This window comes from Cetorhinus maximus, chromosome 20, assembly GCF_964194155.1.
Source record: "Cetorhinus maximus chromosome 20, sCetMax3.hap1.1, whole genome shotgun sequence".
Lineage (NCBI taxonomy): Eukaryota > Metazoa > Chordata > Chondrichthyes > Lamniformes > Cetorhinidae > Cetorhinus > Cetorhinus maximus.
The window spans coordinates 41349001-41373914 of record NC_135898.1 but is presented as its reverse complement, the minus strand read 5'-3'; the positions used below and the strand labels follow the sequence as shown (position 1 = coordinate 41373914).

General features: G+C 42.8%; 2 protein-coding genes across 4 annotated transcripts in view; one reads left to right on the top strand and one right to left on the bottom strand.

The window, feature by feature from the left end:
* prkg1b (protein kinase cGMP-dependent 1b) overlaps positions 1–24914 on the top strand; it is an 855320-nt gene that overhangs the window by 625812 nt on the left and 204594 nt on the right. For all 3 annotated transcript variants that reach the window (XM_078565944.1, XM_078565943.1, XM_078565942.1), the window contains exons 6-7: positions 8403–8480; positions 11735–11829. In XM_078565944.1, the coding sequence (XP_078422070.1) occupies positions 8403–8480; positions 11735–11829 (173 nt within the window). The remainder of the gene's footprint in view (positions 1–8402; positions 8481–11734; positions 11830–24914) is intronic.
* LOC144695044 (protein CREG1-like) lies at positions 17152–17846 on the bottom strand. Its single transcript, XM_078565946.1, has one exon. The coding sequence runs from the start codon at positions 17839–17841 to the stop codon at positions 17260–17262; it is 582 nt and encodes a 193-aa protein (XP_078422072.1). The 5' UTR covers positions 17842–17846; the 3' UTR covers positions 17152–17259.

Sequence of the window (24914 nt, the reverse complement as noted above, 5' to 3'; positions counted from 1 at the left end):
TCCATCCCTGTTTCTATATTGCTTTGTTCAACCCTCACCTCCAATTATTCACTCTCAGTTTTTCTTCAGTCAGGTAGAGTGATACAGAAGAGATGATGCTGTAGGACAGGAAATGCAAAAATTAACCTTCAGATAGAGTGTAGCAGGTTATCATGCAGTGTTGCTGTTACAGCAGCTGTGCTTTACAGTGGTTTATTTGATTGCATAGTCCTTGGTCAAGTAATTATTGGAGCCCCCAAAGCCCTTTTTAAATGCATAGAAGTACATCATCAGATGATCTCAGAATCATTGCATGTTTAAATGGGCAATTTTGGCAAACTACTCTTGCTCTAAGGGATCAAAGATCCTGTGAAAGTAAATCTGTGCCAAGAGCAACTAACAGGAAGGCAAGTGCAACAGGATTATGACAGATTGGTTTCTCCAATAATACTTAAAATACTTAATCCTTTTTTCTAATGCCTGACATCTGTTCATTGTAACTTAAAATGTAATTAAGATGGGTTTGCAGTAGCTCCATTCCAGCCAGCCAGACATCCCCTGTGTCTGGGCCTAGCAGTCAGTGAGACTCCACTTGATGTTGTCCATCACCACATCCACCAATCCTGGACAGTGAGGCCTGCAAAGCTTTGTCTCAATTGACCCTCCGAATATTGGGCAGAATTTTCTGCCTGTCGGGTGGGCGGGCCCAACCCTATCTCCGGCGAGCGGGGAGCCAATCCCTGACAGAGAAGCGGGCCCCGCCGCTATTTTACGTGGGCAGGCCAATTAAGGCTCGCCCAGCGTAACGCCCGCCAGGAAGCGCTATGCGCTCCCTGTGCAGGCAGGGGGGATTCCCCAAAAGTGAGAGTGCGTTCTTTCACACATGTGCACGAAAGAGCGCACATCTCCGTGAGGCTAAGTGCTGCCTCAGGGAGATCACTGACAGTTCTAAAAACATTATAAATAGCAAAAAAAAAATCCTTAACATGTCCCCCTCATGTGACATTGTCACATGAGATGGGACATGTTCATAATTTACACTAAAACTTTATTAAACTTTTAAAATCCCTACATGAAGCCTCATCCCGCCTGTGGATGAGATTTCATGTTTTCCCTATTTGCCGCCGGGGCTCCTGGCCTGCCCACCAACCTTAAGGTTGGACGGGCAGGTCCTTTAATTGTTTTAATGATCCTGTCAATGGCCTCAATTGGCCATTGACAGATTGGCGGGCCTGCAGCTGATTTTGCTGTGCCCCCGCCTTCTTGAAGATTTAAATGGGGTGGGATGATGTCATCCCGTGTCATTTTACACGTCAGCAAGCGGGCCCCACCCCCTGCTCGCCGACGGCAAAATTCAGCCCATTGAATCAGGGCAGTAGCATGGTGGGGCACAAAGTTTGTGCAGCAGGGCGAGCATTCCCAAGAGGTGTTTTCATTGTGTTCAGAATCTGAACTCCCATCGTAATCGCCACCCTGTCCCTGCTGTGAAACAGATTAGTATCGGGTTAGTGCTGAGCTATGGCTAATTCTGAGATGTAGCTCATGCAAACTGCATGGAGGCAGACCGCTGCCTGTCAAGTCACATTTGCGGTCCAGCCATCCGCACATGTGGGCTTGGGACCTAGATTTGGCCCTGGCGGCGGGACCCACAGCATGCTGCTAAAATTCCAGCCTTTCTTTGGGTTCATTCCAATCTGCTAGAAAGTTACCCGTGTGATTTGTTTTTTTTTGGAGAGGTTTGTACAATGCGTAGTCAGAGAATCATAGAACTTACAGCACAGGAGACCATTCAGTTCATCATGCTTGTTCTTAATTCAATGACTCCCGCTACGTTACTGTTTCCTCATAGTCCTGAATGTTTTTCCTTTTCAAGTCATATTAGATTTCAGTTTCCCATGGTGATATAGTTTGTTGCTGATCGAGCAGTGACAGAAAATGTAATCATCCTCAAATTTCTTCTTATGTTCCTTGTGGTGATTTACAGATCCTCAGAGTTTGAACACCAATTTACATTTCAATAGTACAGACTGTGTACACAGAGAGATCTCAAGAGAATTTTTCCCTGCAGTGGATACCATGTAGCCAACAAACAGAAGGGAGAAAGGAAAGACGATCCAGTGTGGACAGTGCCATTATTGGCTCAGCTGGTAACACTATTGCCTCTCAAGAAGAAGACTTGAGCACAAAAATTAAGACTAACACTCCAGAGCAGTGCAGAGGTGGTGCTGCACTGTCTGATGTGCCATCTTTTGGATGAGACATTAAACCAAGGTCCATCTGCTCTCCCACAGAGATGCAAAAAAATCTGACTGCACTATTTCAAAGAGTAGAAGAGTTATCCTAGGTGTCCTGGACAATATTTATCCCTCATTCAACATCACAAAAACAGATTTTTAAAAAATCATTATTTCATTGCTATTTATGGTACCTTGATGTGTGTAAATTAGCTGCTGTGTTCCCTACATTCCAACAGTGACTGCATTTCAAAAGTACTTCATTAGCTGTCAAGTGCCTTGGGATATCCTGTGATTGTGCAAGGCACCGCATAAATCTTTTTCTTTCAAGCATGCCTGCAGTGAGAGGGGTCTAAAGGTGACATTTAAAGGCCGGGGTGGAAGATGGCAAGGGAGCAGGAGGACATGTGTTTCAGTGAGAGAAGATGCTGTCTGTTGGTGCAGCACTAGTAGTAAACAGTGGGAATAGAGTGAGAGAAGGCGGCTTGTATTGGAGGAACAGAAGAAGAGGAGCCACAGATTTGAAGGTGAAGGTGACAGTGAAACCAGTGGGACAGGAGTGATGAGGATATTGGCTTTATTAGGGTGATGGTGGCATAGTGGTCACTGGGCTGGTAATCCCGAGGCCCAGGTTAATGCTCTGGGGACATGGATTCAAATCCCATCATGGCAGCTGGTGGAATTTAAATTCAATTAATTAATAATTCTGGAATTGAAAAACTAGCCTTAGTAATGGTGACCATGAAATCATTGTCGATTGTCATAAAAACCCATCTGATTCACTAATTCCCTTTAGGGAAGGAAATCTGCCATCCTTACCTGGTCGGGCCTACATGTGACGCCAGACCTTAACTGCTCTCTGAAATGGCCTAGCAAGCAAGCTTTTCAGTTCAAGGGTAATTAGGGATGGGCAACAAATGCTGGCCTTGCCGTAGCACCCACATAATGACATGGATTCAGTTGTCAGAAGCAGATAAAGGCCAATGGCAGTATTCCCATGTTTTGCACAATTTGCATTCCCTACCTAGGTTCTGAATTCCTGAGGCAGCTTCTGAGGAAGTAGTAGCTGTTGACTGGCGAATCCATTTGGCTTTTTCCTAGCATATATTCTTGGATAGATAGTCAGTACAGACAGAATGTTTGCTCTTGTGAGGAGGAACATAACTAGAAGCCATCAATATAAGGTAGTCACCAAAAAAATCCAAATATGAATTCAGAAGAAACTTCTACTCAAAGAGTGGTAAGAATGTGGAATGCAGTACCACAGGGAGTGGTTGAAGTGAATAGTGGAGGTACGTTTAAGGGGAAGCTAGACAAGCATATGAGGGAGAAGGGAATAGAGGGTTACAATGGTAGATTTAGATAAGAAAAGATTGAAGGAGGCTTGAGTTGAGCGTAAACACCACTTGGGCTGCTTGGGCCTGAATGGCCTACTCTGTTCCGTATATCCTATGTACTCCTATGTAAAAGTTTCCAAATGTAATCCAAGTCTCCTATGAACTAAAACCTATATGTGCCTTGATTAGTCTGGAAGACTAGGCTTAACAGTTAATCTCTATGCACAGTATTGGGCCCATTGCAAAAGACAGAAAGTAACATATAACTGTTGTGGACAGGTTAAAACTACATGATTACATTTATTTAGAGGATAAATAATCAAATAACAGCAAAATATTCAACAGCACAGTAGTTTAAAACATCATGAAAACAAGGTCAACACACAAGGAGTTAATATACTCTTTCAGAATTGTGATTTCCAGCATCTCTTAAAACAGGACTTAGTTATGAATTAGATGGATTTTATTTCCTGGTAGACGTTCAAAATGAAACAAATGTAAATAGCCAATTCAAATTCTAGTTTGCCCTTCTGTCAAAAGTAATGCTTTGTAATGCACGTTGTGCTTAGTTGATGGTTATTCTTCTATTACAGATATTTTCAACTAGACAAAGTGAGGTTTTATAATATTTTGCACCTTGTCTGGATATTGCCACTTCGAGCTTATATTTTCCCTTGGTGTGCTAGTAGTACAGCTGACTGAGGAAAGGATGAAGGAGTTAGTCAAACAGTCCGCTTTATAACGTACTGCATAACTGTGAGCTGAATCTTCCGGTCGGCGTGCAGCGGCGGGCCCAACATGTAAAATGATGTGCAATGACGTTGGGCATGTGTCCCGATCATCACATGTCATCTCGATATTTCGTTCGACTGGGGTGTGCCACTGAAATGTCAACGGCCTATTAAGGCCATTAAGAAAGTAATTGAAGTAGTTAAGAACGCTGCCCGTCCAAGCTAAAGGTTGGTGGGAGCCGAAAAGCCCAAGCGGCCTTCACGTTTTTCAGGAAACCTTATCCACGGGCGGGGTGAGGTTTCCTGAAGATTTTACAAAAGCAACAAATTAATTTTCCCACCTTCGCAAACATGTTCCAACTCATCTGACACTGTCACATGAGGGGAGATGTTTGAATCAATTTTAACATCATTTATTAAAGTGTTTCATTCTTTGTTCAATCTCCCCGAGGTAGTTCCGTGCCTCAGTGAAATTGCTGTGCTCCTTCACGCGCATGCCTTAATTGGCCCGCCCGCATGAAATGACGGCGCGCAGCCAATCGCTAGCAGCGCCCACTCCCACCCAGCTCGCCCGCCATAGTAAAATCCTGGCCTGTAGGTACCTCAGCAATTCTAAATAGAAATTTTAGAGGTGGTGGATGACAATCAGTTCTATTGATTTTAATGGAACTGCGAGCTGTATAACTGGTAGAAGATGCTGCTTTAGTTCCCCAAGTCAAATATCAACCCCTTGGTCTGTACCATTGGTAGAAATCTTCAGTTCCACTGAGCTGTTTCCCTAGGGAAAATAATAGAAATATAAGACAAAACAAAGTTCCACTTACAGCCCAGCCTATTTGGCAGCTCAGTTGACCACAATGTTTAAGATCCATGGAAAAATTCAGAAAAATAAGTTGTGTTTATCTTGGAACAAATCACACCATAAAGTGCTTCACATGAGTTACTCAGGAAATTGCAGTGATTATAGCTAGATAGATAAGTGTTGGGCACATTTTACCATAATTCATTGTTGCCAGAGATTATACCAGCTCTGGCTGGCAGTAAATATTTGGTCGCTATCGGGGGTGATTAAGCCTAGTCCTAGGAAAATGACAGACAATGTGTGTAAGTGGCAAAAGCCACAACACACCCACACCACCTCCCCGCCCCCCACCCTACCAAGCTTAAAACTGGCAATGGGGGGTTTCCCATAAATCCACATGGCATAACATTTTAAACTGGGACTAAGACCAACATGCAGTTCATCAAGCTGTCAGACTCTCGACCATTTGGAGTTTAGCATCCTTGGATAGGAGCATGGTATCTCAAGAAATTGAGATTCTGTATCTTTTCTGTGCCTGTTGAGTCAGAAAGTTATTCCTGTTGCTGTTCACTAATAACATGTTCTGCAATCATACACACAGTACTCCTTTGGGTAGCTGACTCTGTCTTTCAGGCGTTGGAACAGAAGCGTGTCAAATTTGTCCTCCCACGCTAAAACATTTGAGAAATACTGATGTAAACCATCCATTATGCACCCATTATAATTGATTATTCCTGCAGAGACTTCCTGACCTCTAATTGAATGCACTGGTGGTCTCAAATTTCACTGCAAATTGAGGACAGGCCTAATTGACAGCCCATGAGGCGATGATGCCTGTGACAGCTTGCTACATGTCTTGATGCTACCAGTAACTTGCTGTGAGACGTTTTAAAACACTTACTTGTAGCATGAGTAGTGTCAGCATTTCACACGGTGACCTCTGATCCCACTTATCTGCCTCAGTGAGTACTGCAGCCTAAAAATCAGAAGGATCTTTTACCTTTCTTCAATATCCTACAAACTATTCGTCCAAATGTTCTTTTAAAGCTCGCTTAATTGAATAGAAATGATGAGGAAGTCGGAGTGCAGTACATTATAATTTGACAACCAGCAATGTAATTGAAGGATTTGACCTGCAGCAAGCTTGTCCAAACAGATACAATGGCTATGTTGTAAGCTGCTATGCTTCATTTTTAAAAATCCATTTATGGGATGTGGGCATCGCTGGCTAGGCCAGCATTTATTGCCCATCCCTAATTGCCCTTGAGAAGGTGGTGATGTGCCGTCTTCTTTAACCGCTGCAGTCCATGTGATGTAGGTACACCCACAGTGCTGTTAGGAAGGAGTTTCAGGATTTTGACCCAGTGACAGTGAAGGAACGGCGATATATTTCCAAGTCAGGATGGTGAGTGGCTTGGAGGGGATCTTCCAGGTGGTGGTGTTCCCATGTATCTGCTGCCCGTCCTTCTAGATGGTAGTTGCTGTGGTTTGGAGGCTTGGCGAGTTCCTGCAGTGTATCTTACAGACTGCTGCCACTGTGCATTGGTGATGGAGGGAGTGAATGTTTGTGGAAGGGGTGCCAATTAATTGGGCTGCTTTGTTCTGGATGATATCAAGCTTCTTGAGTGCTGTTGGAGCCACACTCATCCAGGCAAGTGAAGGGTATTCCATCACACTCATGACTTGTGCCTTGTAGATTGTGGACAGGCTTTGGGGAGTCAGGGGATGAGTTACTCGCTGCAGGATTCCTAGTCTCTGACCTGCTCTTATAGCCACAGTTTTTATGTGGCTAGTCCAGTTCAGTTTCTGGTCAATGGTAACCCCCAGGATATTGATAGTGGGGAGTTCAGCGACGGTAATGTCAATGAATGTCAAGGGTCGACGGTTAGATTCTCTCTTGTTGGAGATGGTCATTGCCTGGCACTTGTGTGGTGTGAATGCTACTTGTCATTTGTTAGCCCAAACTTGGATATTGTTCAGGTCTTGCTGCATTTGGACATGGACTACTTCAGTATCTGCGGAGTTGTGAATGGTACTGAACATTGTGCAATCATCAGTGAACATCCCCACTTCTGACCTTATGCTGGTAGGAAGGTCATTATGAAGCAGCTGAAGATGGTTGGGCCGAGGGCACTACCCTGAGGAACTGAAGGCTATACCCTGTATATATGTACATAGTTATATGTTATCAATAAATACTCAATGTTAAGCCATACAAGACTCAGAACTTCCTCATGAGACTACTGAACAACATGCAACAAAGCTGACACTGGACAAGCAAAATAAATCAATCTATTTATGAGGATATAGAAATAGAAAGATCCCTAAACTACTTGTTTTAATTGATGCCTTGTCCTTTTTGCTTAATTTCTCAAGTTTTTAAAACAAGAGACATTGGGTAATTATGAACTACGTGCCATACATTTTAAAATTCAAATTGATTCCATTGAAATTAATGATATAGTTGTGAGATTTCAGAATTATGCTGGAGATGAGCGAGACTTCCCAGCACTCGTATGTACTCAGAAAATTATCCATATCATGACTTGAATATAATTCGAGAGCAAGAGCATGCAGTTTCCATGCTAAACTAAAAGCTAAACTTCTACAGCTCTACTCCAACACTAGCTTCAGAACGCTGCTTGGAGACTGTGTCGTGACTGTCGTTTAACGAACCTTGGTGTTGTGAATGCTACCTCACTGACTCCCTCTTGTGTTTGAACTGCTTAGGAAATGTTTCAGGGTTTCAGAACATAAGTCAAAGCTGAGAGTTAGATGTAAAAGCGTTTCAGTTCATGTTTGGGGATTTAGAACACGTGTGGCATGTACCTTCACTATCGGCCTCCCGAGTGAAGGCACCATCTAAAGAGACTAGAAAATCCAAGGCTGTATTTATGTTTTGTGCTGAATTAGCTGGCCTTTGCTGACCCTAGCAATGTTGGGTCGCAACTAAACACCTCAATACCAAGCGCAGGGGGAAATAAGAGTGACCCCTCATGGAATGCGCACATGTGTAGACATTGCTTCAGGACTGGGCCGTGATGCACTCAACAGCTGAAAAGCCCAGCAATGCTCACTATCAAGGCTCTCTCGGGTAAGGTGCTGGAGGGCTTCAGAGGAGAGGAAAATGAGAATAATAAGCACAAACCACATGAAGCTACTTTTTGTTAACTAATTTATATTGTTGGGTTTTGATCTGATATTCATATCCATTCACAAGCCTTGAAACTGTCCTACCTCAGTGAACCAGCTACTCATTCTACCTGCCATTGAAAATCCAGCTGAAGTTGTGATGGATTTTGTTTTCTTTTTCTCACAGACATATTATGAAGATGGGGAGTACATTATTCGGCAGGGAGCTCGTGGAGACACCTTCTTCATTATTAGCAAAGGAAAGGTAAGTCTTATTGATAATCTTATTGTGAGGTTAAGGAATTACAGTCAGGATGCAATGACAACCAAGCTAACTTGTGTCGGATCTTTAAGGCTGCTGGAATTGATTACTGTGCACAGTATTGCTACTGAGATATTCAAACACAGGAAAAAAAACTAACAATAGAATGGACAAAAAGAGCAAACTTTCCATTGGCAGCAGGCCTAGGACACAAATTGAAATTTCATCGTGCTCCCAATTCACAACATTATTTGTACAGCTATTGCAGATTGAGAGTTGTGTAAGAGCAAGACTAGGTTAGACAATAGTGCAAGCTTGTCCAACCAACGGCCAGTGGGCCATATGAAGCCCCTCTGTGTGGTTCCCAGAGCCACTGATCAAAATACTGGTAAGACCAGTCAGTGAAATTGAAGATTTCTGCAAAGGGGCTGCTCCTCCAATCACAGCCAGTTTCTCTCCTGTGTTTGCTGTTGATAGGCTCACTATATAACAGAGGGGTGTGTGAGTGTGAGAGGGGTGATATTGTGTGCGCGTGTGAGAGGGGTGAGTATGTGTGAATGTGAGAGGGGTGAGAGTGTGTGTGAGGGAGGGCTGTTTGTGAGGGGAAAGGGTAAGTGTGTAAGTGTGAGAGGGATGTGTGTGTGTTGTGAGAGGTGAGTGTGCGTGTGTGAGAGGGGTGAGTGTGTGTGAATGTGAGCGGGGTGAGTGTGTGGATGTGAGGGGTAAATTTGTGTATGCATGTGAGGGGGTGTGTGTGGGACAGGAGGGTGAGAGAGGGAGGTGTGTGTGTGATAGAGTGCATGTGTGTATGTGAGAAAGAGGTAGAGTATGCGTGGTGTGTCCAGCTTACACTCAGTTTCAGGGTTCGCATTCTCTCCCATCCCCACACACCATCACGCACTCTCAAAATGTCTGACGGTGAATGACCAAGCACCGGAGACTGGGAGTGAGCCAGACACACACACACACTCTCACCCTTTCACACTCTAATGGTCATTTTTATTTATTACTCATTTTGTTAAATTATCAATTTATTGTTTTGGCTTTTTTTTGCTCAGAAAGTTGTTTCTTTTCATACATCAGTTTTTTAAAAAAAATTCATGTTTAGTATTGTGCTAAACCTTAACTTTCCGAAATTTGTTCAGTGACTCATTGCATGAGAAATAAATTGAAATGTGGACTCCACGTGAGGATTAGACAATCCTGCATTAGAGGGTTCACTTCCCAGACATTACTTGACCTGTGGAACACACTGCAGGGCACAATATATAATATATATAGTATTACAATAACAGGAGCCTCAAGAGTGTTATATGTTGATAGTTGGTGCTGCTTTATAATGTCACCGCTACCCTTAGTCATCCTTTTTATAAGCAGGGCTTATAATTTTAAATATTTCTCTGCTATATTTGTCAATTTACCAGCTAAGCTGGTTTCCTAAGTCAGCTTCTATTGTTGACTAGAATAAACCAGCTTTTTGTGAGAATGAATCATAATTGTTGTAGTTGTTTCTGACAGTTGTATTGCTGGACATGTTTGGAGGAATGACCCTTTTATCATCTTTGCAGAATATTTAGCCTTGCTTATGTGAAGCTGCTAACTTCAGCAAAGAACAATTGAAGTTTTGGGAAAAAATGTCATCCTCAATGCATGGAGGTTACTACGGTTCCAAAGGGGCACTTGTCAAAATTGTTATTCAGCCTCTATGGAGCTAGTAATGTAGCTGTTTAGCCGAGCAAAATTTGTTTAGTTTCCTTTCTGCAAAAATAATAATTTTCCCAGCCACAGAGGACTATAAATGTTCATTGTGTTGTAGCTCAACTTAACCTCAATGTTGACTTTCCCGATCTAAAGTTTTAGTAACACTGTGAAGCCTCTTTCATGTTTATGAGCTTATTAACCACTTTTATGGTTGCAATTTAAAATACCCCTCTCCACTTTTATTTTCTTGGAGAATTGAGGTAATTTATCACAACACAGGGACATAAAGAAAGATATGGGGACATAAAGAAAGAGTAAGGCAGTAGGATTCATTTTGGATAGCTCTAGTAAAGAGCCAGCACAGAGGTGATGGGCTGAATAGTCTCCTATGCTGCAGCCACAGGGACCCATTTATCCACTATTGCACCTCAGTTTTCTTTTCCCTGGCCCATGTAATTATTTGACCCTCCAGAGTTAGATTCAAATTCACCTGAGAGTATATAGTCACAGATCTATACCTGACTGCTCTTGACAAAGAAGGAAATCATTTAAAATTAAAAGTCATGTCTATATTTGCACATAATGGAGATGGGCTCTGCGCAAGTACACGGTCTTACCACTCTACCATATGACATCTTCTTCTTTCTCCCTCATTTTGAATGCGTACACCAACCCATTGCAAGTGCTCTGAGTGAAACTTCAGATACGTCATTTGGTTTCTTCTACATTTGTTACATTTAACGAGCACAATGATTTCAGTGATGACACTTTGTAGGGGCAGCAGTTTCTGAATTATAATTCTGAATTATAGTTTGGGTCTGATTTCCTCTGCGACTACATCCGAGCAGGCTGCTAGACACAGCACTTCATGGTAGCGGAGAGTTCTATTTCACTGGAACTCACTGGATCCATTTGAATCCAAGTATTATGTGCTTTTACCATGAGTTGTCAGGTGGATGCAATACTGCGTTTGAGAAGTCTCCTGCCATCCAGGTGGTGGGGGATGAATAGCCAATTAGGCATTGGGAAGGAAAATTTGGTGCAAATAACAGCTGGAGAAAGTTATTTCCGTAAGCAATCCATGAATTCCTCTTTTAAAATGGGTCCTTGTTGCCTGAGTGGATTCAATCAGTGTATTGCTCAGTTTGGTATTAGGCTATACAGACCTAGAAAATCCTGGGCTCCATTCTTGGCCTGTGATGAGCAAACTGGCTTCAGCCAGGAAGGCAGAAGACCAAAGCATACACGGCCTGGAGAAAGGAAAATCAGTTCAGCCTTGTTCTCTGCATCACTGACCCAAATGCCCATGTGTAGACATAGGATAATGATGACATTAGCTGTGAAGACTCGAGGTCAAATAGCCAGATAAGTCTTACTGTCTGTAAGAATAGCCATATGGACGAGATATTAGGGGGCTTGTCAACCCTTGCAGGATCATCCCCCGTCACCCAGAAGGGCACTGCACCTTTGGGAGATGAGGCAGGACAATTTTGATTAAAGAGAAATAGTCTCTAGTCCAATAACTAGAAGTAACAATCTGATTGGTTCCCTGGCAGGTGAATGTAACACGGGAAGAGTCGTCAAATGAAGAAGCTGTATTTCTTCGCACATTAGGAAAGGGAGATTGGTTTGGAGAAAAGGCTCTTCAGGGGTAAGTCCAATGGAAGATGGCCTGCTTGGCTATAGCAAGTTAATTAAAAATAACGTGATTACTTTTCTTCTAAAGCGAGAGGAAGTTTGCATGCACACAGACACAAAGCCAAATTGCTGGTTTGGCTCTTTTTATAAGTAATTGAATGTTATTGTGTTAAATGAGTTTCCACTGGCATACCTACTTCAGGTGTTATCCAGGATCTACCTGCAGATGGTTTGAACGTTGTTGGAGCAGGTTGCAATATTCTCCAAATTGAAATTGGCTGATTCGCATCATAATACAAGGATTGAACTGTATAACTCTGTGAGGCTCAATTGTCATATGTAATCGCCACTTACTGAGTCCTTGCAGCTGTTCCACAATCTGCTTTGGTGCTAAAATATAGGAAAATATGCCAGCAAAGATTCAAACTCTGCTTCTTCCATACCTGGAACCCTTCCCCAAGTTGTGTTGTTATCTGAACCCCATCACTTGATGAACCAAAGTACCAAAAGATTTTTGACTTGCCATTTCAAGCCCTGTACAGTTTTACAAAGTTTTTCTGTTTTCCAAACAATTGCTACGGTCCTTGATACAATTGCCTCGGCAGTTCTTTTATTATCCCAAATTTATTATATATTTAAAAACAATGAGTGGTCACTCCATCCAACTCCTACTGTGCCTGTTGGTGACTATGTGAGGGTCACGTTATATGACTTAATGTTACTATGACTGGCCTATCTATCAGTACCCACAATGCCTCCATCACTGCACACAGTATGCTGGGTGTACTCCATTGGCCATCTGTCAAACCATCCACCTTTGTCACCGGCTTCCCTCCCCTTGTGAATTCCTGCTGCACGTTCTGTCACTGGGCTGAGAGGAGGTGGTCCAGAACACCCAGTGAGGATTAGGGGAATGGGTAGGGGGCTGGGATCCATGCACATCTACTGTCCGCAACCAGTGAAGTGGCAGTCCTGTACAGAGAGGGTTGCTCGAAGGTTCTTGCAGCGAGTCGCAAGCTTGTCATAAGCAAAAGAACAGTAAAGTTGGCAGTGAGCATAACATGGTAATGAAAGAGGGACTAGAAATTGTAGTAAACAGAACACAGCGTGAGCTACTCCCGTATACAGAGTCTCAGTAAATTGCATGGATCCAAGGTGCTGATCCTGCTTACCCAGTACCCTGTCTCAGTCAATACCAATTTTTAAAAAAGCAGACACTAGGCAGTTAGGCTTACTGTAGTGTGAGCTGCTTAATGGCTTAGCTGCCCGATATTTAACCCTTAACTAGTTAAATGTTGAAAGACATTTCCACTTTGTGTATCTTTACAAAGCCTTACATTTGTAATAATAGGATCAAGAATGCCCAAGAATGTTGGTTAACTGTTAATGTCCTAGGAGACGAGACCTAACATGACACCATTATACAAACATTAATGTGCTTGTCTTAAATGTCCCTCTGCATTATTTCAGTGGATAGACTGGCCCATTTGTTACCCCCTCTTAAAATAGCACAGGGAGGAATCTCAGTAGAATGTGTTAGGCGTTTGTCCATTGCTATCCTGTGGCCTGATCCCAAGGCCTGGGAGTGATAGGTTAGCCTTTAACCAAGAAATGTTGAGTCAGCAACATTGGCTGCGCACTTCCCATTTGTATCCATTAGCACTGAGGATCTGCTTCAAGGTCAACCCATGATATTTCCACTCGGGCTATGGGCCGTATGCCATATCTGCAGTTGGACCAGTGCCCGCATGCTTATGACACAATACTGTCTTGATTTCATTTAGATATGTGTTGTGGTCCAGAACACCCAGTGAGGATTGGGGGAATGGGTAGGGGGCTGGGATCCATGCACATCTACTGTCCACAACCAGTGAAGTGGCAGTCCTGTACAGAGAGGGTTGTTCGAAGGTTCTTGCAGCGAGTGCTGTTTGTTTATGCACACCCCTCCACCCCCATCCCCGTCTCAGTCTTACCAGCAGCACCCCTTTTAATGTGCTGTGGAGTTACCCAGAAGGATTGACTGTCTGCTGTATATGAAAACTAGCAAAAACCCATGGCAAAAAACAATCCTTATGTGCAAATTGAAATAATGTTTGAAATAACTCTGCCCCGTATCTTGCAGCTATAATGTCATGTGTGAGAAACGTCATTTTTTTTGATTTTCTTCATCACATTTTGTAAATTTTGCTCTAGCTTTTGTGCCAATTCATTTCACATTAGCAACTTTTTAACCAGATGCGGAGACAGCTGCCTTTTTTGAACAGTCCATTACTGCTGATTACCAGCGTCGAATAGGCCGGGTTCTGCAGTATGGTTCAAATCGGCACTTAAATTGTCTTGTGACATCGATACGGTGACTGGTAGTACAGCTTTTGGCATTCCAAGAATATGGTTTTGAAAATGCATTGGGGGATACTAATGTACAGACATTTAATGGGTACATCTCAAATTCTGTTTGCTGCTCTTTTAGTGAAAATGACAGCCAATAGGGCCACAAAAGGTTGGGATGTACGTTCTCACTGGTAAGTGTCTCCACTTTGGGAGGAGGGAAATCTAGGCCAAGTTGTCCCAACCCACTATAATGGGAGAGGTGGTCACCTGCAGTGTTTCTAAAGAACTGGCAGCTGGTTATTCTAACCTCTCTTTGATCAGGGAGTTGGGACGTGCTGAGACAGCAATAACAGTCAAAGAGCTTAGTGGTGAATGAAATAAATAAGGTAAAAAACAGCAATGTATAGTCATCCTTCCCGGGCCTTGTTAGAGTATAAATACTTGGGGCCCTTGTTGGTGCTGAGAATTCATGCTAAAACAGATTTGATTTTATTCAGATTTTAATGATTAGTGGAAAATCATAGTTAATGCAAAAAATGGTTCCTGTCAGAGGAAATTGTTGAGATATGGTTTATTTTATACGTATTTATGTGAAATAAATGCCCTGCATTACATGTAGTCCTTGAGACTGAAATATTGGCAATTTTGGGGTGGTGCCACTCTCTCGTGTAGGTATACCCGCAGTGTGGCAAGCTGGGCCTGCCAAAAAATGTCATAGCAAGGGATTCCCAGTAGCAGAGAAATGAGCACTGGGGGCTGAACTTAGTGATCTGCAATCCTATTGGAAAGATTGTAAGAAATGCTTCAGAAGTATGCATAAATGGCAGACTCCCCATCAAAAACACCGGTAGTCAGGAGTAGAATGCAACTCAGTGTGGTTAGTGTCCACCTTCACTTCCTGGGCTGAATTCTGGTGAAGCAGTTCACTTGCCTGTTATAAATCCCTCCCCTTTTTTTACCCCACTAAAATCAATGGCATGAAAATCAGGCAAGTTCTAGATGGGGGATGGACTCTGTCAGATTAGCACTCAGATGGTGAAGATGAAAATTGCCCCCTAAGAGCTCTGGCTTTATAAACACAAACCGTAGGTTTCCAGTGTATTGCCAGAATGAAGGGATTGTTTTAAGAATCAACCAGAGCATACTTAATAGCTGGGTCTAAATCCATCTAATTAATTTTGGCACTGGGCCTTATTAACGTAACTCAACTTTCACAGTATGGTTGGTGCTGATTGGCAGAGCAGCTCGCCTTTGCCCCATGTTCTTTCCTGCTGGGAATTGCACTGCAACTCAGGAAGTCTATGGTGGCTTTAAGGGGTCTAGTGCAGAGTTATCAGAATGAATCCGGGACTTAGAGGGTTAAATTATGATGATAGATTACTTAAGCTTGACTTATATTGCCCTTGAGTATTGAAAGTTTGAGGGGTGATCTGATTGAGGTGCTTAAATTGATAAATGTGTTTGATAGGGTAACACCAGAAAAACTATTACCCCAGGAACGAGGGGACACAATCTTAGAATTAAAGCTAGGCTATTCAGCAGCATAATCAGGAAGCACATGTTCACACAAAGAGTAATAGAAATCTAGAATTTTCTCCTTCAAAATACTGGGGCTCAATTGGAGTTTTCAGGATTGAGATTAATGAACGTCAAGGTGCGTGGAGCTACAGTGGGTAAATGGAGCTAAGGTACAACTCAACCACAATCGAATCGATTGGCATAGCTGGCCCGAGGCCCTGTTCCTATGAAGCACATAATGCCCTGAAAATGGTGGCCCACAGCAAGATCGTCCAGACCACCCGTGGAACCTTGTAATTTTGCAGGATTTGTTTTTGAGGAAAACACAGTATGGAGAAATAGATAAAAGCAAAACCCCACTCCGCAGATGATGTCAGACCTGCTGAGTTTTTCCAGGTATTTTTGTTTTTGATGGAGAAATAGATGCATGAAAAAGCAGAGTGGAGCTGCGAATAAATGTACAGCACATCAAATTTCCCAAAAGGGAAAACTTTGAGGACCAAGAGCTTCTCCACAGGTACTTTACATCTTGTGGTGTGCTGACACCTAGAGGATAATAAACTGCAACTTTTAACAGACTAATGGGTCTTAATAGTGCCACAGGGATTGCAATCTGTCTCTGCAAAACATAGACATAATAGCTGCAGTAAGCGGTAATTCAATTTCGGCAGAGGGTGCATTGCACAGTCAGTTTGTTAATGGGACTTTAATCGTGCTGGAACTCAAACACAGAGCATTTGATTCATCCTGGCCTTTTGATTTAGTATAGAAATTAAATTAACTGAAGTGCATGCATCTGAAGCTTTTAACAATAAAAACCTTTTGGTGATTTTAAACTTCTATATCTATAAACCTTTATCTGATTGAAGTTTCAAGATGTGCATCAATGCATGGTAAATGCTGAAGGAAATACATATATGCATAAATCAAATGATGCTGGTGACCACAAGCATGAATCTTGAGCAGTTTTCAACATCATCAGGAAGTCATGATTGAGTACTCCTAGCTAATGTTTACCCTTGAGCAGGTATACCAGCTAATTTATTGCTAAAGCTCGTTTTAGTTGTTTATTGATGCTGCTTTCCATTTAGTGACAGTGTTACTCTTCAAATATTCTGGAGTATAATTCAGAAATCACCTAGGCTTCAGTTATGATACCAGGACCATGTTTAAAATTTATGAAAGGACATAGCATGTTAGAAAGAAGCAGGCTATTTCCAGTTGTTGAGGGGTCAAGAATACAGGGCCATTGACATGGACCAATTAGAGCAGACTTGCCAACCAATCAGCGCCCCTCTTCTCATGCAGTATAAATTGTTGTCCCCTTTGAAATTTTGGGTCTGCCCTGATGAGTTCAAGATGAAAAGCTTCGACAGCATGCCTCTTTTTTCAGCAATACTCAAGTTCAGCAATTATTCTGCTTTATTTATTTATTTATTTATTTAATGATTGATTTATTTAATTAGCTCAAAGTAGCATTTGTAGCATAAACTCCCCTTCTGTCGCGGCAGCCTTAAGTTGAGGGAAATCTAGAAAAATCCAGTGTTCTGGCTGTCGACATTCACGATTTTCTTTCGCCAGTCAAATTCCTTTCTTATTCAGGCTTTACACTGTAGTACTCCTTGGGTGTTACTGTTTTGATTCCACCAAAGTAATCCAGGACCAAAATGTTGGTAATGTTGAGTTTGGCAAAGTACCATCCATGATCACTTGGCCAGCCAGACATTGCTGGATGTCGGCTGAAGAGAGCTTCTTTGGCAAAATCAATTTCAGCCTTGTTCACCTTCATAATTCTTCCAGAGAGGATCACACGACAACAAAGTGGACTTTGGGGATCAAACTTTTTTTCCCTACAGTAGTCCGTCTCTGCCAAGGACATAGCCAGGGATATTTCTGGATTAGTCTGCATGTCCTGCACCGAGATTTCCAGTGGGGTCAGGTACAGATAGGGATTCCCGCTGCCCTTCCCCAGCGGCCCGTCGCTCACCGAGAATATGTTGGAGAAAGGCCAGCCTTTCAGTGGGGGGTGTGTGGAGATGGTGGCCACCGAGCCCCAGTCACAGGCATGGACGATGTACCGTGCCATTTGGGCCACTTTATCGTGAGGGGGGATCGAGCTCGACCCCCCGAGGGAGGTCAGCACTAGCAAGAGCAAAGCGAACTCACAGCCCCACATCGTCAACCCGATAATGCCCCTGTGAAGTGTCTTGGGATGATTTATTTTATTAAAGGTGCTATATAAATAAAAGTTGTTGTTGCCTTAAGATTATAGCTAAGCCATTCAGGAGAGAAGTTAAGAAACACTCCTTGCAAGAGGTGGTAAAAATGTGGAAATGCCTCCCACAAGAAGCAGTAGATAGATGCTAGCTCAATTAATCATTTTACATCCAAGATTGATTTTTGTTAGCTATTCAGGGATATGGAACCAAGCTGAGTGGATGAAGCCAGAATACAGATCAGGTAGGATCTCACTGAAGGATGAACAAACTCAAGGAGCTGAATGGCCTACTTCTGTTTCTTTGTTCCAAAGTGCTTCACAGGAGCATTATCAAGCAAAATTTGATACTGGACCACATAAGAATTTAGGACAGGTGACCAAAATCTTTGTCAAAGAGGTAGATTTTAAGGATCGTCTTAAAGGAGGAAAAGTAGAGAGTTTTAGGGAGTGAATTCCAGACTTTAGAGCCTAGGCAGCTGAAGGTAAGGTCACCATTAGTGGAGCAATGAAAATATAGCATAACATAATGTAATCTAGATGGAACCTATATTAGAGTAGACTATTTCAGTTTTACCCTAAATATTATGATCTACCTGGTGCATTGTTTCTTTTAGATAGATATCTTAAATCACTGGCACTGGGACATATGTAAATCTAGTTTGTTGAATACAATACTGCTGCCTCAGTATCAATCAGCCATCCTTCTTCAGATAACAGATTAGGATTAATCCTTCTGATGAAGAATCGTTCAGACTCGAAACGTTAACTGTATCCCTCTCTGCAGATGCTGTCAGACCTGCTGAGTTTTTCCAGTTTTTTTTGTTTTTGTTCTAGATTTCCAGCATCCACAGTATTTTGATTTTATCTTAGGATTAATCCTTTATTAGTCTTACGCTTTAATTACAGATATTGAGAGTAAGATACACCTGCACTGCTCACCACTGATAAACACGCAGCACCCTCATAATTTTCTTCAACAACGCAGGCTATGTCCCGCGATTGAAACAAGAACCATTGACATATTGTCACAGCCTCTGTCAGTCTGAACATTGTGTGTTGTTAGAAAGAAACTAAGTGGAGCTATCCCTGGCCATAAACATTGATTTATTTATTGTAACAGTTATGCTCACTGATTTTTATTGTATGGTAAGTACAATAAATTCTCCAGAGTGCGATCTAAGTGGATTGAGGAAAGATCATTAGGGTGGTATGGGCCAGTCTGGCCAAAGATTAATATTTGAGCTCCATATAAGCAGGACTAATCACGCTGAGTGCGTTGCTGGGACCAGGCCACCGTATGATCTAAGGCTTTTCTACACATGGCCTTGCAATGCATGCAACTACTTGCAAAAGGGAGGTTGCATCACCGATCAGCACTTGCTGCATTTTTTTGAGGTGGAGGATGGGAGTTGGGTCATTGGATCTGCATGTTCTTTCATTTTCGTACAAGTTGTAAACAAACTTTTAATTGAACATTTATTTTTTAGCTTTATACCTTTGAATCAAGCGAATTTGTGAGGGTGTCCAGAAAAAAGAAGCACCGTCATAGAGTTAAGCCATTCAGAGGTGCTATCAGGAAGCACTTCTTTACATAAAGGGAAGTGGGTACATAAAGGGAAGTGGGTATCTGGAAAACTCTGCCCCAAAAAAAAGTACGGGCTAGGTCAGTTGAAAATTTCAGAATTGATAGGTTTTTGTTAAGCGTGGATATTTAAGCGTTCTCTAACCAAGGAGGATAAATGTAGTTAAACAGATCAATTGTCATCGAATTCAGTCGCAGAACAGTTGGAATGGTTGAATGGACTGCTCCAGTTCCTATGTTCTTAAGGTTAGATCTCGCACATTTGAGATTCGAATAAGATAGGCTAGTAGTCAGAGTTGAACTGAATGGAGTAGATTAGTTAAACTGTGCCATATCTAAGCTTTAAGTTTAAAACTTACATTGTCATCCCAACTATCAGATAAATCTTAGAAAATTGCTCCTTTACCACATCCATATCAGCTATCACATACACCTTCAAAAATGGTAACTGAGGGTGTCGATAAGAGTTCCAAATGTTTGGTGGACATGAAGCCTGAGCTGGTCAATTGTAAAACCTTGTCGTGCCAGTCAAGGTATTTCTGAAGCTTTCAAGTAAGAGCCAGTGAGGAGTGGATCTTCCAGAGGCATTGTGTCCTGGGGAGCTGTGATTGATGGCAGTGATTGGTGGAGCTGATTATTCCTATGTCTTGGATTGCAGGGACTGGTTATGGAAAATCTGACGCCAGATCATTCTGTAGTGGTTTGGCTAAAACTGGCACCAAAGGAAGTAAAAATTCCAGGTTTTTACATTTAGTCCGGTAGATGTAAATGACACTAAATCACGTCACCAAACATGAGCAGACCAGTTTTCCACTTTGAGCACTGCTTTGGTGCTGCTACTGCTGGACACATCCAAAAGCACTTCCCAGTCGATAAAGTACTTTTTGAAGTGCGTCACCTTTTGTACACATAACAATTATATGAATGACCCGTTAATCTGTTTCTGATGAAACAGCCGCCATGTCCCCTCAAACCCTCCATGCCAACCTATGCTCCCCACCCAATCACCATAGCCCTATATACCACCAACTCATGCCAACCAATGCCCCCACCACCCTTTGCCCTTTCACTTACCATGCCAACTCACCCAGTATGCACTATGAGCACACCTCAGGGTCCATGCTGAGATTAAATAAAGTTCCAAGTGTTTATTGCAGACTTTATTTTTAAAAAAAATACTCATCCATGAATACCCATTTACTACATTTACATTCTTCAACTACCTTATAACAACAAACATTTCATTCAATTGCATAATCCCTTATAATCTTATAAAAACAAGCATTGGAATTGATGATCCCATTTCAGAGTCCATAACCACTTGGAACTGTCAATCACACTGTGAAATGGCAGGCACCCTACTGAGATAATGACCATTGTGAAATCAGTCATGCAGCACTAATCCAATAATGGTGGCTTAAAAGCTTATGTCAACAGACAGTGAAACAGCAAGCAATCATTTTTTTAACACTCCAGTTTTTTCCAGGTTAAAGGGCAGCAGTTTTAAATGCCTTGATAGCTTGACAAATCCCATTGACAGTTCATATTGACATATTTGACAATTGTTTTTGACAGCTCCAATGAGCTTCATGCTTCCAGTGAGCTAATGCACTTTTTAAGCCCATTCATGCCTACATTTAGCAATCCAAAAGGGGACCTTACCTCTCTGAAAGGGTGCCTGACCTCCCCCAAATGTGTCCCGGAGCCATATCCAAAGGGGTGCTTTACTACTCCAAAAGGATACCCTAGATATCCAAATGAACCCACAAAGTTCAGACCTGCTCCTACCAACTCTAATCTCTGTGCATCAGGTTTTAGACACCTCTCGAACCAAAATCACGTGAGTGGAGGCTGATTTCTGTGGGCCTCTGTGAAATGCAGATGCGTGAATCCAGACCCGGTCCCATTACCACCCCATAAAAATGGTAGGTGCCGTGTTAAGGTAAGTGCCGTGTTTGGGGGTTCGGAGGACTTCAGGATTTGGGCCTTCTGCAACATTTTTACAACGACCGAGCGGCCCTCTGTTGTTGAGAAAATCCAGGCCAAAGTTTTCGCCTGCACTTTCCAGGAGCCGAGCTTCCATGGTAGGAGCACATCTCAGGTAAATCCTACATAGGCAACCCCTGCTTTGCTACCATTAACATGAGTGGATTGGCGATAGGAAGGAACAACTGTTTGTATGATATTCTGATTTACGAGGTGAAAATGAGCTCTCAGCAGGTGGGGCTGGTCACTTAATCAGGAAAATTATCCTGGAATGCTTGCTTTCCACCTTCCACGAACCTGAAGCTCCAAACCTAAAAATGTTTCTTTAAACAAAAGGCAAACTGAGTCAGCAGTAAGTGGCTTTCATCATATTTAAGATTCTGTAAGAATTTGTAAAATTCTTTAACTGTTAGCATAAGCATTGGACTTACACTGAGGGCTTTTCATAGCACAACTAGAATTGCTTATTTCCATTACTGTCTAATGTAGGGAAGTACTTTCTAAATGAGTGAAGAATATCTTTTTGAAGAAACAGATATGTCATTGCAGTTTTATTATAAATCATGCATCCAAGACCAAACCACATCACCTAGTACTCCATGAGAGACTGAATAATTGAGGAAGTGATGGAAGGGCTGCTTTGAAGTTTAAAATGAAGTTAGCAGTCGCAGCCTCTACTGTTCCCCTTTGTACAAAGATGGCCACGGTAAAGTTATCTCGGAAATGTGATTTTATTTCAGTCTAAGTCATTGGGTTGCTACTTGCAGTTTTGTGTTAGTTTTCTTCAGCTGCTAGAAGGACACCTCTGTGTGCCAGCTTGGTTTCTCCCAACACTGTGCTGCTGCCCCTGTGATTGACAGGGCTGAAAATAAAGAGAGCCTGGAGTAGAATTTCCAGCCTCAGCTGCAAGCAGCTACATCTGCTACTCTGCTTTAGCAAAGAAACAGATATCAGACAACATTGTCACTTCATGCATGCTGATGCAGCCCAGCGCAGTGCAGGAAAGGATCATTCATTCCTAAATTACTAGAAGATCAGGGGTGAGAATTTCATCTCTGTGAAGTGTCAGCTTGCTGGGCTGTGTTGTGTCACCAATATGCACTGGGAGGCTATGAGGTAGCACTGTCCTGACATCACACCATCCAGCTGGCCACTGCAATACCAGGATACTTATTTTGGATCACACAGTCCGGGCCTCGTGTTCATTCGTCAATCCTCAAACAACAGGTACTAAGCTGCAAGTTGGGTCCTGTACTGGTGTTCCTTAAAGGGCCACGCACCCAAATTGCAGGTAAGATAATAGTAAAAAGATTTTTCTTTTGCAAAATGTCTGAAAGTACTCTAGAATTTATTAAGCTGTGTGGTGAGTTCTTGGATTTGTCAGAGTGTTTTTCTGCATCTTCACGAGGAGGGCAGCTGAATAGCCGACCTGTTCACACAAAAGCTGCAACAAATAGCTGCAGTGCCGCTGGGATTGCAGCACAAGAGGGAGATGGAGCAGAGGCTGCAGTAGAGGAAGCTCTATGTGATTGACCCTGCCAATTTAGGGCCAGACTCCTCTATGCTCCTTGACAGTGACAGGAGACTGTCGGACAGGAGGATCTCTGGCAGGCTAGCCAATGCACCCAGCATCTCAGTGTGCATGGCCCATCAATGATCTCTTGCTTGCTGCCCCATTGAGGACCACATCTTAGTCCTCTGCAGCAGAACCCCTCTATGACCTTGCTCTCCAGTGAGCTGGCAAATGAACCATCTTTTCACCCTGGCCTGGCTGCAGCCAGCTCATGTTCTCATGGCTTACCACATGCTGATCCCAACTCAACACTACCCCCACCCCATGGTATGTGCAGTGCCAGTATCTGAGCTGGTGGCTGTGAACGTGAGGTCAAGTGATGGGGCTTCTTCATTAGCGCCGTGCTGTTGTTCTCTCTCTTCCTTCTTTTGAGTTGCAATGGCTGGGCAGGCGAAAGTCCTTGGAACAAATTAGATGGGGAAGTGGGATGAGGTGGGAAGCAAGAGGCACATGATCGCACCACCTGTTACTTGCTCATCATGTCAGATAGCAAGATAAGGTTGAGCTGGAAGGGTGAGCACACTGTCAGGGAACTAAGACCTCACACTCTATATTTTTATAAAATATATATAAATATCCTCATGGCTAATTTCTAAAATTTTAGAAACTGGACAAAGACCCTTTTTAAAATGCCTGAAGCTATGTCTGTCTATAACCCTCGAACTATACCAACTATTATGGCAGTATCACAGAAACTGACAATTCTTATCTCTGAATAGACCCTAACCCCTGTGGGCTGCAGAGACCAAATTCAAAGGGAACTATACAAAGGCCATCTACATTTCATAAGCTAGACCTGGCCAACCAGAGCCAATTCATCTGCTGGGACAAAGGACCCTGCAACCTCCCTTTAAGATTTAATGGTTGGAATATTAACAATCTCAGGGACCCAGGCAAAGGGATACATGCACTTTGTCAAAGCCAGAGTGGAGGGGTGGGAAACATGTGACATGAACCCCTACCTGTTGGAACCAGTAATATTTCTTTGTGGTACTGAGAAACCTCTGCCATTTTTCCATCTACCAAGCAGCAGCACTGAAAAGGGGCTCTGCCCAGGATTGAATGTCTGGCCTCATCTACACTTTTTCATCTAGAATTTCTGTACTGTCACCTACAAGACTGATTCGTCTCTGCATGCCTATCTCAAAATGTAAGTCATCTCTACTGGGAAAGTGCATTATCCAGCATCAGTTTTCAACCTGCTGACCTCTGTGAAAGAATACACCATTCGATTTTGATTTTGGACTCTGGATGCACGTGAAACAATAATTCTTTTCTCTGTAGTTTTTACCCTGTAAATCTTTCTTTCTCTAGCCCTCTTTGCTATATGAGTGCACAGGGGATACGTAGCAACCCCCCTCCTGCGTCTTGAGTGTGTGCAAATAAACTAACCCTCAGAGTTCATTCTATATAGAGTTTGCTGTGGGGTTATTTATAGAAAATTGGATCACACCAAAACCGAGGAGTTGGGAAACACGCCAACACTTATAAAGGGGCAAGCAAAGAAAACACCTTTCTGTTTACGGGTGAGTGGTGAGAGGAGAAATCAGGGTTATTTAAATTAACCTCCCCCTCCTGTCCATAACAATGGGAAAGGACGTCAGGCAGGAATGTAGTGTCATCTTCAATGTTCTCAGTGATTTGCATCCAGCCTCGTGATGGTGGGAGCCATCTCCTTCTTAGGGCTCAGGCCTTCCAGGGGTTTTGTTCTCTGCTGGACCTGCTCTGCTCCTTTCTATTGTGTATCACCTTATCCTGAAGAGGGGGGGACATTTTGTCCCCGAATGTACAGCGCTGTGGTTGGGTGCTGTTCTTGCCATAACTGAAAAGCAGGGGGAGGGAGAAGGTACGTTTGTGAGGTAAGGGGTTACCTGCTCCCACTCCCTTCTC

Coding starts and splice junctions, on each gene's coding strand:
- LOC144695044 (XM_078565946.1), bottom strand. CDS start 17,841: ATGTGGGGCTGTGAGTTCGCTTTGCTCTTGCTAGTGCTGACCTCCCTC.